This window comes from Andrena cerasifolii, chromosome 12 (genome assembly GCF_050908995.1).
Source record: "Andrena cerasifolii isolate SP2316 chromosome 12, iyAndCera1_principal, whole genome shotgun sequence".
Classification (NCBI taxonomy): Eukaryota; Metazoa; Arthropoda; class Insecta; order Hymenoptera; family Andrenidae; genus Andrena; species Andrena cerasifolii.
The window spans coordinates 11244164-11256337 of NC_135129.1; the positions used below are offsets into that span (position 1 = coordinate 11244164).

The 12174-nt window shown below is 44.4% G+C and overlaps 1 protein-coding gene across 5 annotated transcripts in view; it reads left to right on the forward strand.

Annotated features, from left to right (window-relative positions):
• Alpha-catr (alpha-catenin related) overlaps window positions 1-12174 on the forward strand; it is a 69120-nt gene that overhangs the window by 22821 nt on the left and 34125 nt on the right. For all 5 annotated transcript variants that reach the window (XM_076824896.1, XM_076824895.1, XM_076824892.1 and 2 more), the window contains one exon: window positions 9745-9934. In XM_076824896.1, coding sequence (XP_076681011.1) covers window positions 9745-9934 — 190 coding nt within the window. The remainder of the gene's footprint in view (window positions 1-9744; window positions 9935-12174) is intronic.

Genomic DNA, 12174 nt, shown 5'->3' on the forward strand with positions numbered 1-12174 from the left:
TTAAAAATTTTAAAGAAATTTATTTTATAATAGAAGGTGGAGACACAATGAATTGTTCGAAAATATTTCCAAAGCAATAATGGAATCATGAAGACTACCTAGGAACATAGTTTCTTACGCAATGCTATCGTTTAAGGTGATACATACGCATTCGATACTGATTAATATCGAGGCATGAATTTCACATAGACGTTAAGTGTTTCGTAACCGTCTTCATTGAAAGAAACGGTAGTGCTAGAATTACGTTCCCAAGGGGAGATTATTTCATCGCGAAGCCATTCTCGAGATCGATTAATATTATTATAAAGTACAATCAAAGAAATCATATGGGCACGTTGATTCATTCATCCACTTGCTCCATTCGTTCTCCAAAAGGCTGATACGAAGATAGAACCAACAGGATGTGATCAGAGTAATGCATCCACAAATTTTTCATTTTTTTAATCAGCTTTCTAACTATTGACGTTCCCATTCATTTTTCTCGTTTAATTGATGCAGATCAATCTTGCCCAATTCTAACGATTCCTCAAACTCCCTTCCTCTCGAGAAATATTTACCCTCGATATATTCTTTGCACAGAAACCTTCTTTTTCGAAATTCATTCCCTTGAGAGGTATACATCGGTTCCACCACTACGCAGAATGCGCGTGCACCATTCTTGCGGGGAAGGAATTCTTATACCGGAAAGTGAGGAAACATCGCAATAGTGATCGATGAATGGCGCCAGGGGGGACGTTAGCGTCTCGCGATTTTCATAATCGTCCCGTTCCCGATCAGCCGTCTCACCGATAATGAATATATCGTTCGCGTACGATTTCATCGAATCGTCGGGGGCATCGATTTCAAGCCGGTACAGGTCATTACAGTCGCGACGAATCGTCTCCCGTGGCATATCTACGGAATCACTTGGAATCCAATCATGGATAAACGGATTACGTTAACCCTGCGCTCTGTATCTTTGTTTACATAGCAGTATCGCGAACCGGAGCACGATGCAAAATCGTCATCCGTGCGACGAGGCAGTTTTCCATGCTGGAACGGCGCGCGTTGCGATCGTTCGTGCACGTCGAATTAGAACGGCTACAGACCGCGGAGAATTTTCATTAACGGATAATCCTAATCCAACGAATTTCGGCTGCGCTGCCCCGACGTAACGTTTAATGGGCTTAAATCAATCGTACGCGAACGAATGGCGGGACATGAATTTTAAACCGGGCGATTTTCCTGTGAAATGGACATGGAAAAGAGTGTGAATTAAGCCCCTCTTTAGCCAACTCTTTTCAAAGATGCGAAATTTCATAATGCAGCCCTATTTTTGGGAGAGTTCAGATTTTTAGAAGGTGAACGCGGGCGAGGGATTTTTACAAAGATTTTTTAGAATCGTCGGGATTAAATGAATCGGAATTAATTACGAATTTAAATTCACGATGCGTCGGTATTTTAAAATTTCGAAGACCCCTAGTAATTTTAGTTAGAAATTATAACTGAACGGTGTACCGAATCGTAAATTGCATTTACGCGAGGCTAAAAGGTATTGATGCTAAAGAACACTCGAGCGCCACGGCCCTAAGTATTTGCCTATGTAACGAGTGTACAAAGTTTTTCTACACAAAGGCGATCGCGAAGCAGAGGTCGACGGTCCATAATCGATATTCGGCAACCACGTCGCAGAAACATGTGGCGTTTATGATACCATGTAAATTACGTGCATGTAACGAGGATAGCATGCACCGTGGCGGGCGTTAGTTCTGGAACATTAATCGACGATTTTACCAAGGTCCAGTGTAAACGTAGATATTGCTATTAATGTTCTCCCACATTTCACCGCAGTTTACCTGTTACACGCGAACCGTTGTTCGCAAACCTGAAATTATCGCGTGGAAATTTCTGTCGTTTCGCTGTTCACATAATCGCCATTCAATTGGCTTCTAATGGAGACGTAGTCACGATCACGAGGTGTCACTGTTTACTGTACCAATCACACTTCACTTCTGCAACTAAAATTCTCTAATTTTAATCTCACAGAATGTAACAGTAAATTACATTTACTTTGCTCCTTAACATTGCATCTTTTTTAACACAATATTGCAGCAAGTTGATAGAATTGATAATGGTATCACCACTTTTATTGCAAATTCTTTACTCCCAAAATGAATATCAAATATTGAATGAAATATGCATCGAAGGCATTAGAATTTAAAGTAAGGCTGGCCTACACCTCTGTAGACATTTCTCATATTCTCGGTGGTCAGTGCGAAAGCAGATGCATGTGTCTTGAAAAATAGAGGAAGAAACGGCCACTCGTTAAGGGCCCCCTTGTTTTTTGAAGCTTTACTTTATGAAAGCGAAATGTTCGTGGCCTAGTTTGGAGGTAGTGGTCCAAAGTTTGGGGTCTGCTCCTTTGTCCCATCAGCTCCTTCTCCGTTGAACGTTATCAGCGTGTAACCGAGTGACATGGATGAGATAGGCTTCGTAGCTCGAAACAGAGGGAAAGCAAATTGCCCGAATAATACATTTTCACTGGTCTCCTAACTTTCGTTTCGCGGCCATGAAATTACTCGTAGAGTTATATTCCAGGATATCCTTGGTCACCCAGTATTCATCACACCTATTTCCTTCTCATTCGTGCCCCTTTCGAACCAACAATAACAGGTTAAACTATTCTCCGGTTAGAACTCGTTGAAAAAGCTTATTTCTCTCCCGAAACTGGGCGACCACTTCGCCCCTCGTTTTAACGTTACCCTTCTTTAGAAAACACTAGGGGAGTCCGCGATCTAAAGTAAAACACAGTCGTGTACGAAAATTCCTTAGAGAAATCTCGGAGCATAAAGGGCTCCGAAGCTCCGAAATTACTTTAAAATCTAGAACGCCTCCTAAAAAGTACAGCTAATTACATGTAGCTACGCTAATCAAAAGGTGGCCACATCAAAGGGAATTCCAACTGCGAAAATTAAAATCACGAGCGCTACAAACTTTAATTCAAACCCAAGCGACAGAATAGTTTCAATGATTCCTCGTTCGAGCGCATCCCCATAAAACAATCTGAAAATCTGAAAACAGTGACTCTATCCAGGTGAAAAAGTCTAGAAACAATCCTGTCCCTCAAGAGTGAACGACAAAGATTTATCATGGCGTTCGGAGTTTAGTGAGCTATCGTTCTTCTTCTCGTTATACTTTCCCAACAAAAACATCAGCCGGTGGATGAATAAAGCGCGAGGAACAAAAGCAGAGCGAAAGGAGACAGGGAAGCTATGTGCCGTACGAATAGTTGTGCCGCGGATGAGAGGGAAATGGCGAAATGAGGAAGCTCTGTGACGGATGGCGTGAACGGCGTAAAAGCACAGCTCATGCATCTTTTATAAGGGCAGAAACCAGGGGGATGTCCCCTGCGACGTCGTGAGTAATCGCATGATACGTCCGTAGGATAGGAAAGGGGGACGGGGGTTGGAGGAGTCAAGAGGAAATGACGAAGGTTAGATCATGTACACGCCAGTAGTCATTCACTCGAAGAGGCTAGAACCCCCATAATTAGCGCGGCACCTGAATATCTCAACCTCCCCTTTGCTTCGCACCTTCAAACAATAGAGAATATTCTAGTATTATTCATTACTATTCAATCTGTTATTCGTACTCAGCCTGACTGTTAATCAGTAACTTCGAAATTATTAGTATAATTGCGAGGACTGCCTTGGCGTTGCGTCATAGGGAGGAAATATCGTGCGTATAATTGCAGACCTCAATTCTGACTCTGAGTGTCATTAAATAATTTGCTAATTACTGAACGAGAGGGTAAGTAATTTACTTGAAGGTAAATGGGAAAATAGAGTTAAGCGAGGCACGAGGGAAATTGCATTGTATCTTCATCAGTATAGGACGAAAAGGTCGCGTCGTTTAATCAGCATCTAATTTTCCAATTTTCATGTCAATTGCGATATTGACGTAAAATTCTTTTCCCTATTATGGTGCTTTATCTGTACTGGTAACTGTATTTTAGTAGATACCATTACATCCCTTTTCCAACAAAACGGGAAGAATCGAGGAAAGATACGACGGAGATCAGAAATTGTATTTCGAAGGAATCTGATTCCAATGTATCGAAATTCCACTATTTGATAGCCATGCTTCCCTGGAAAAATGTCCCAGAAACCTTCATTTTTTTTCTTGTCAATCCAAATCGATTTGATCGAATTACGCTTTCAATTTTTATACGACGTATTTTCCAATATTTTATCGTAGAAGGTTCGAACGCTTCAGAATTTTATTTCTAATCAGAAGTCTAAACGAGACTGTTAATATTTCATGCAAATTACGATTTCTCTCACAGTCGATACGTTTAATTAAGGTGATCTCGAACTAAGTGACAGGATGTATGAAAGACGCTAACTGTAATAGATGGTATATTTGGAAAAGCTCGCCAGAAAAATGAGAGAAAATCAGTCAGCGAATAAATACGAGGCCTTTGATTGTTCGTGTACGTGTGGGCTCTCAGTCCGAGAGACTCTACGCCCCTAATTAACACCAAATTGAATATTCACGACCTTTTTCAACTAACCGCCTCGACAAGGTCCGTCTTTCCACGATAAATTAAAGTGGTCTCGCACAGCATGCCGTATTCCACCCAACTTCCGCTTGCCTCTGAGCCTCCGTTGCGGGGGATCCAATTAATCGCGCAGGTGTATATTTTTTCCCCTTCTGATTTATCCATTTATACAGAAGGCGATCGCAATTAATCAGTGAATGTCACTACTAAGGGATCAGCGATTCCTCATTAAATTCCCCAACAAATTTATCGCAACCCCCTCCAACCCCCACTGTTTATAAATTTATCCAGTGCAAGTGCGAATGCCAATTAATGATTACTGCGTCGCGTTTGCCGCTTAACACGTGAAATTACTATTTGCATAAATGCACGCGTTACACGAGGCAGCCATTAATTAGCATGCGGTGCTAATTGCCCCACGCTCGTGGCGGGAAGATTTCCCAGTGAAAAATAAGTGTTGTCGGCATCGAGAATGCGAAAATTCGTCAAAGCCGGGGGAGAGGGGGGGGGGGGGATTAATTGGCACGAGGGTGCGTTGAAAAATTTGTTGGAAAAGTAACTGCGAGGTCTGGGAAACTCGGTTAATTCGTGAACTTGGCTCGTTAAATAGAAAAGCGAAGTGAGAAGGAGGCAGGAGCTATTAAAGCTCGAGTTAGTGTCACGGTTCGCATAATTTGTGCCTTTCGTGTTCAAGCACTGGTATTCGACTCTAATTTGCGCTACCCACGGTGATGTAGCCCCCGTTGCTCGACTTAAACTCGGGTTAATACGGCCCACCTGTAATTAATGCTGTTAGGCACAGTTGCTGATAGATGCGCCACACTATTTCGCTGCCATTCGATTATATTTGCAAAAGAGCGAGTGCACTGTTGAAACTTCCTTTCTGCTCTGTGGTAAGTAGAATCTTTTTAGCAGCGCGCAACGTGGCGGCTGCAAATGCTAATTCCCGCACCCCATTCGGGCTCTACATGTTTATCAGCTTCCAGATTAATTACACGAATTTGCCATGGAAGTAAACAAGCTGCGTGTAGTTTACGCAAGGCCGTGTAATAACTCTCCTCTGGCAAGAACGTTGATCTTATGCAAGGAATTTGTACTCTGTCGCGCGATCTGGGGCCCCCTTATATTGAACTAATGAATTTACGGCCGCCCCTCTGACATCCGTGAGTTACGGCACCAAAGTTTCCGTCGCGGTGCCGCGATTCATGAAAGATTAAAACTTGGTCGCGGCGCGATATTTCTCGGGCAAACGTTTATCGAGCAGCCCCCACCGATATCGAATCTGTCAGGGGGTGTAACGTATTAAATTCCAGCTCGGATGAATCCTTATTTAAATCTACATCGCCTGGCACTCGTGTTAATTTCTTGGGTATCGGTGTTATTTTAATTCCTCGGGGTTAGAAGCTTTAATGAAGTACAGAAATTGCGCAGAAACTCTAAGCACAAGTGAGATTCAGATGAATTTAATATGTAGGAGATTTGAACATATTTCTGTCCACCACCATCTTCCCCCCTCCCCCCAAGGAACGAATGCCAATATCGGTAGCCAACCCACGACGTGCCATCGATTTGGTCGAAGGGTTCCCAGAATTTTAATGTGCAGGAATTCTCGTGGAATACGAAACGACGGGCATTAGAGTAATATTAAACCACGCGTTCGAAATCGCCATGTACACGTACATTTCAGTCCACCGTTTTATGTATTTACACCGTGCATTGTGTACACTTGCAGGATTTAATATTTCACGTTGCAGCGCAACCGTGAAATATCATACTGGAGCCACAGATAATTCCCGGGTTTCTTTACATTTTAATACAGGTACTTATTCGCACTCGTCTAATATTCCCCTTCTGCGCCTCAAATTGCCCCTCCCCCGTTTTAATCCCACATCTCGTGCATCGCCAAGCCACAATTACATTTCGAATACCATTAAACCCCCAAAGTTCGAGCCAAAACTCGCGATAAGTGAAACTCATAAATCGTCCAGGCGCTCCCCAGGCAGTACGCATCATATCCTTCAAAGTTTCTATTACAGCTTCCTCCAAAAACGAATCCCACGTGGATTCTTCGCCCCGTGCCATCTCGCGTCCCGTATTTCGCGCATGAAAAGGGCTGCGCGGTAAAGATAAGAAAACTCGAGCCCCGTCGACGCTCGCGTCGTTTATCCTCCGGTGGCACCGAGGCGTCTCCGCTCAGCAATTGCGCGAAAACATCTGTCGCGAAGGGCCGTTTGCGTCGAAAGACAGATGTAACAGGAGGGAAACGCGCGTAAAACCCTTTCGACCCCCGCGATATTAAAATTTTCCACGTGCACACAGACGGACGGGGGATAAACCGTTGCCAGGGAGCGAAAAAGAGAAACGCGACGTTCACAATGCACGCGGAGTGGAAACGAGAGCCCCGACCCGAGCGCGACGTCACTGGAACTCCCTGGCTGTTGTCTGGACCCGCGGCGTTTGACAATGCTTGGACGTAGACCCGCGAATCTGTGAATCGAGTGTGGAGTGTAAAGACGGGCGTCCGTACACACGTGCGCGTGTGTGTATGTTCATTCGATTGTACGCATTCACTTCGCAAAACAATAGCACCGGGCACGCCCCCTTTCCGATATTCCCCTCCGTCCCTGTCCCACCCGCGCTGCCGTCCCCTATCTTCCCGTATTCTCCCTCGCAGACCACGTTGCGCCTGTCTTTCGTATCTCTCTCATCTTGTTTTAATTCACCCAGTAGTGGGTCAGCATCCTTTAATAAAACGGCTGTGATGCGCGGACGATGGGTGTTCGATAAGTGTGGGCACCGATGCTGGGTAACTCGGGGGATGGTCACTTTGACGCCTAATTAGAAGAATGTTCTTTTTGCCGGGCGCGAGAGGAGTTGATTAACTGGGAACTGGGAGGTTGAGGAATTATTTTGCGAGTACTTGGTGCAAAGCGACGTTCTTTTTATGTTTATTGAAATAGCAATGTGTTCTTAGAATTAATTATGTCGAAATGTAAGCTGGCTTGCAGCTGGGTTAAAATTTGAAGACTTACATCGTTCTTCATGGTCCCTATAGGGAGGGTAAATTGATTGTTCAATTGGCCCAGCATTCGACTCATTGCTGTAGTAATAAATGCATATGGTAACCCACTTAGAATGAAACCACCCTCTAGCGCAATAACGCGAGATAATATTGATCTTTAAAAATCGCAAAGCTAAATCACGCCTCACCCCTTTCTGTCTTCTTCAATTATTCCTTTGTTCCACTTTTCATCCTCCTCTTTGACACCTTCTTCCTTCACCATCTTTTACATACGAGTATGTACATCCCTGTATACTTGCCGCACTTTTCAATACATAGGTACAACTCCCCTTCCCCTCGTTCTTCTCGTTCCTCCTCAACCCCCATCTGCGCACACTTCTCCCTTCGTCCTAGGAACTGTCTCCGTTTCTTACCCGTTTATAAGTCTGTCCCCGACCGCTGGCCTGGCGGAATAGTTTAAAAGGGGCGGCGGCTAAATGCATCGGCTAATTGTGTGGAAAATGAGGTATATAGACGCACCCTCGCGCGCCCTCCAGCTACAGGCCAGCTAACGGGGTTACTTTCGCCCAGCTTTCTTGAATACACATTCGCCATTTACGAGAAAGATACGGAGAGAAGGAGAGAGAGAGAGAGATCTGTCTGGTCGTTAGCCAGCAGACAAAACAATCCGAGCTGTGGCTTTCTACGGCAAACAGTGGAACAGCCTTGCGCGGTATCGGGCGCGCTTACTTTTCGTAGCAACGCACACCGAGATGCAACATTAATTAGAGATGGTTTGAAACTCTGTTAATAGCGAGCTTTGCTTCCCCGTCCCGTGCATTATGCACCGTCCGCGGTAATTGTTTTACCTCGCTAATATCAGTGGTACGAACAGTTCCTCGTGACTTGCTTCGTAAAGCGGGATTATTTTTTTACACCCCCAATTAAGGCTGGCTTCGAAATGGAAATATTCGATGACGAATGTTAGTAATTAAGGAGGGTTTCTCGTGTAACAGCCCTGAAAGTAACTGATATTTATGATTTTTTTTGTAGAAATTATTTTTTGTCTCTATCCCTCTCACGTAATTATTACTAATTATTGTGGCTTGATTTTGGAAAGTTTCCGCAAGTTTAAAGATGCCCCCTTATATCCCAAAAGAGTTTAACTCAATATTAACAATAGTTTCTTGAAAGAAAATTCATAAATATCAGTTCAAGTATTAAAGGAAAAGTTCGTTCTTGGATAGAAAATTCCTGAAGCCTCTCAATTAGTGATTCCACTGCTTCTATCGCGGATCGTGGACGTGAGAGTATCACAGTATGCATACATTCTAATTCGGATATAATGAAAGCTCTTCTAATTGGATTTCACTGGGCCAAAGTTACCCAGGATAATTTATTACCTACATCTGTTTACCCGATAAGAATATCGCAGTTCATCGAGGGAGTACAAACGTAATTGTGCTACATTTCGCATCGTCAAACGAATTAATTGAAATTCATTTCACAAATGTTTGCCCCTCGATCTTGTCGCGTAGCAAATGAAATTTGCATCGGGAGTTTCCTTTGCGTAATTTCTGTAATTGGTAAGCCTGGCGTTCAGGGAAATACCTACAAATTGCGCGGTCGCAACATTCGCTGCCGATAGCTTTTTATTAACTTTGCGCGAGATGCAGCGGACGCAAAATCGATACACCGTTGTTGGCGCAAAAGCGGCCTCAAATCTCTCCCGTTCCCGCGAAATATATCGCTTTCCGCGTGTAATATATCGAGGCTATACGTTATATCCGCGGCAATTCCGACCAATTTACTGGAGTTAATCTGCAGGAATTATTACGTCTTAAATGGCCACTTTATTCGCCGGTAGAATGGTAACTTGGAGCTTCGCCAGTTAAACACGTATCCTAATTGTGTCGCCGTTGCTGCATGTCCAGAGAGCATAATTTTTTACCTCCTCTCCCTATCCTACCCACAAAATCCAATTAATTTTTCAATATACGCCCCGGAATGAGATTCGTTCACGCCTCTTAAAAGTAATTCCCCACTCCACGTGAATCCTTTCAATGCGCAATATTCAGTTCGGCTTCTGATGACGTTCTACGTTGTATTCGATTGGAAATTAATTTGGAGGATCCGTAACCGGAGCCCCATTAGAATACTGTTCCGAATCAATCTAACGATACCTTCCGCCGTTGTTTTCCAGATCTCTACGTTAGTGTCGCACAGAGAACGTCCGCTATGTTCGGACCGAAATCTGCGTGCCGTCGCCAGGGTCGGGCAGGCGGTGAATTTGGCAGTGGAAAGGTTCGTCACCGTTGGCGAAACCATCGCAGATGACAATCCAGAGATGAAAGAGGAGATGTACGAGGCCTGCAAGGAGGCGCGAGTCGCTGGTGAGTTGTCCCATTACTTTTCATCCCCTCGTGAGAAGCGTAACGTCGCAACTGACGTATCCATTCAAAGAATTCGTGTGATCCCTGATACAGGGCAATTAATTCGCGAGCTGTCGCAATTACACACCGCCGGTTGAGAAACGCGCCGTCACCTGGCTTCTTATCACTTTTCGTGACAGACGACAAATGAAACTTCCGCGACGGTTATTAAAAGCCTACTACACTCTGAACATGACAGCGCGTTAGTAGATCGCATCTAAGCTTTGCGGCGCATCCGTGCGCACAGGTTTCAGCGTTCCTCCATTTACGTGCACAGCACTGTGCTTACTTTCAAATGGGGGGATCTAAATCGATGTCAGCGAGGGGTCAGTTAGGAATAAGCGGAACATCAAACCACTACAGCTTATCGTACTTATCCCCCCATTTCGATATTGCGCCAAGGAGCCATCTTCAGTCTGACAATAGCCACATTCAGGGTTTAAGAGAAGACAGAGACGGGGCGAGGGTTGCGGGGATGATTTTTACGGCGGCGCATCCAGAAATCGCCCGCTCAATGTTCATCCTCGAAACTTGTTAGGCAAATAGAGGGCCTCTAAAAAGCCGCGTGAAGATTCTAAAGCCGCTCGAAGATATAAAGACGTTCGTCACGAGTTGTCGCTTCTAAAAGCTGAAAAGCTATCTCTCGGCGGGGCATTCAGGCTCGTGCTGACGGCGACGAAGGGAGAACGTAGTCATTGTACGTCCAACAAGTTTTACTGGAGCTTGACTTTGCTGCGCTCTCTGCTCTCTTGACAGTTAGAACACGATATCAATACCTTCGGCTACGTATTCCCCTCGGGGGGAATAAAATCTCTAGTGGAAGGCTCCTCGAACGAGAAATTTCTCCTAGGACAGTGCTCCTTTGTTCTTTGCTGACATTTACGACGTATTTACGAAAATCGAAATCATACCGGCTCGTTCCCTTGCCACTTATGTTCTACAAACTGGGTTTCGTCATTGCCCCGACGTTTCTCAACTGATTCGGTCCCAATAGATACGCCAAATTTCTTTGTCTCTATATCGTTCACTAAACGAATTCTAATTTAATAACTTCTGTTGAGAAAAGCGCAGACTCTGGGAAATACAGTTACCCCCCGAAATCCCCCCGAAACCAAGGATTAAATTTCGCTTCGAGTTCCTTATGAAACCCTTTCACGAAGTAAATTTAATTTCGGTCGTAACCTAGGTGGTATTTTACGGGATTAGGTAACAGCGCGAAGATGACGAAACGAAAGGGGCTTTGTATACAATCGCATGGAATTACATAAATAAATGAGACTGAAATTTTAATTGAAACGGGACGGAACTCGTGCTCCACCCTATTAAAACTTCACGTGTAATGCTTATGAGCTTCGTTAAATTGTTTGCCACCGAAACATCTCCGTACACATGCACGCTCATTAAAAGTTACCAACGTACGTGTACACGCATATGTGTATTATCTATGTCGCTGATTCGCGCGACATTTTCGCCTGCGAGTTATCCTTTTTTTCATTCGCCTCTGCGCACAATCCCCCAAAGGATTCCTCCTCGAAAATGCTCCCTCGGTTCGCGAACATTTTCTCGTTTCACCTTGGCCTCCGTTCTCCCGTTTTTCCCCTTTTTTCGATTCACACAGATCAGCCGCGAACCGAAACACTTCTCCCAGGGCGCTGTACGTATCAGCAACGTAGGAAGAGACGCCCGCGGCTAAAAGCTCCGAGCATCGTCGCCGAGAGGATATAAATGCAAACTCTCGTATGCAACTTCGCGGAAAGAGCATCGGCAAGAATACGCAAACTGGGAGGAAAAAGTGTCGGCGTCTCCTTGGGGGCGAAACAGTTCTTCGAAAGTACTCCGCGCCGCATTTGTCCTCGAAACTTCGATATCTCCCTCTAATAGCACTGGATGATTTAACAGTGGACTGCAACGTTTGTTGTTCTAAAAGTCGACGCGCGTTATATCTCCCTACTTACATTTCTTCGTTTCAGACATGTTTAGTATACACGTCGCTCTAGTTATTTCAATGCAGAATCCACTGTGGAATTATTTCACATCTGCCTGTATGTTTTACGGTATAAATACTTTCAGCATTCCGAAGTCTTCACTTTAGTATCCATTCAGATTCGCAAGTTATGCGAGCTGGGGTGTATATGCAGTGGGTATTGTAAATATGATGCGGATGAACGGGAATATTTCTGACTTTTATTTTCCTGTGAACC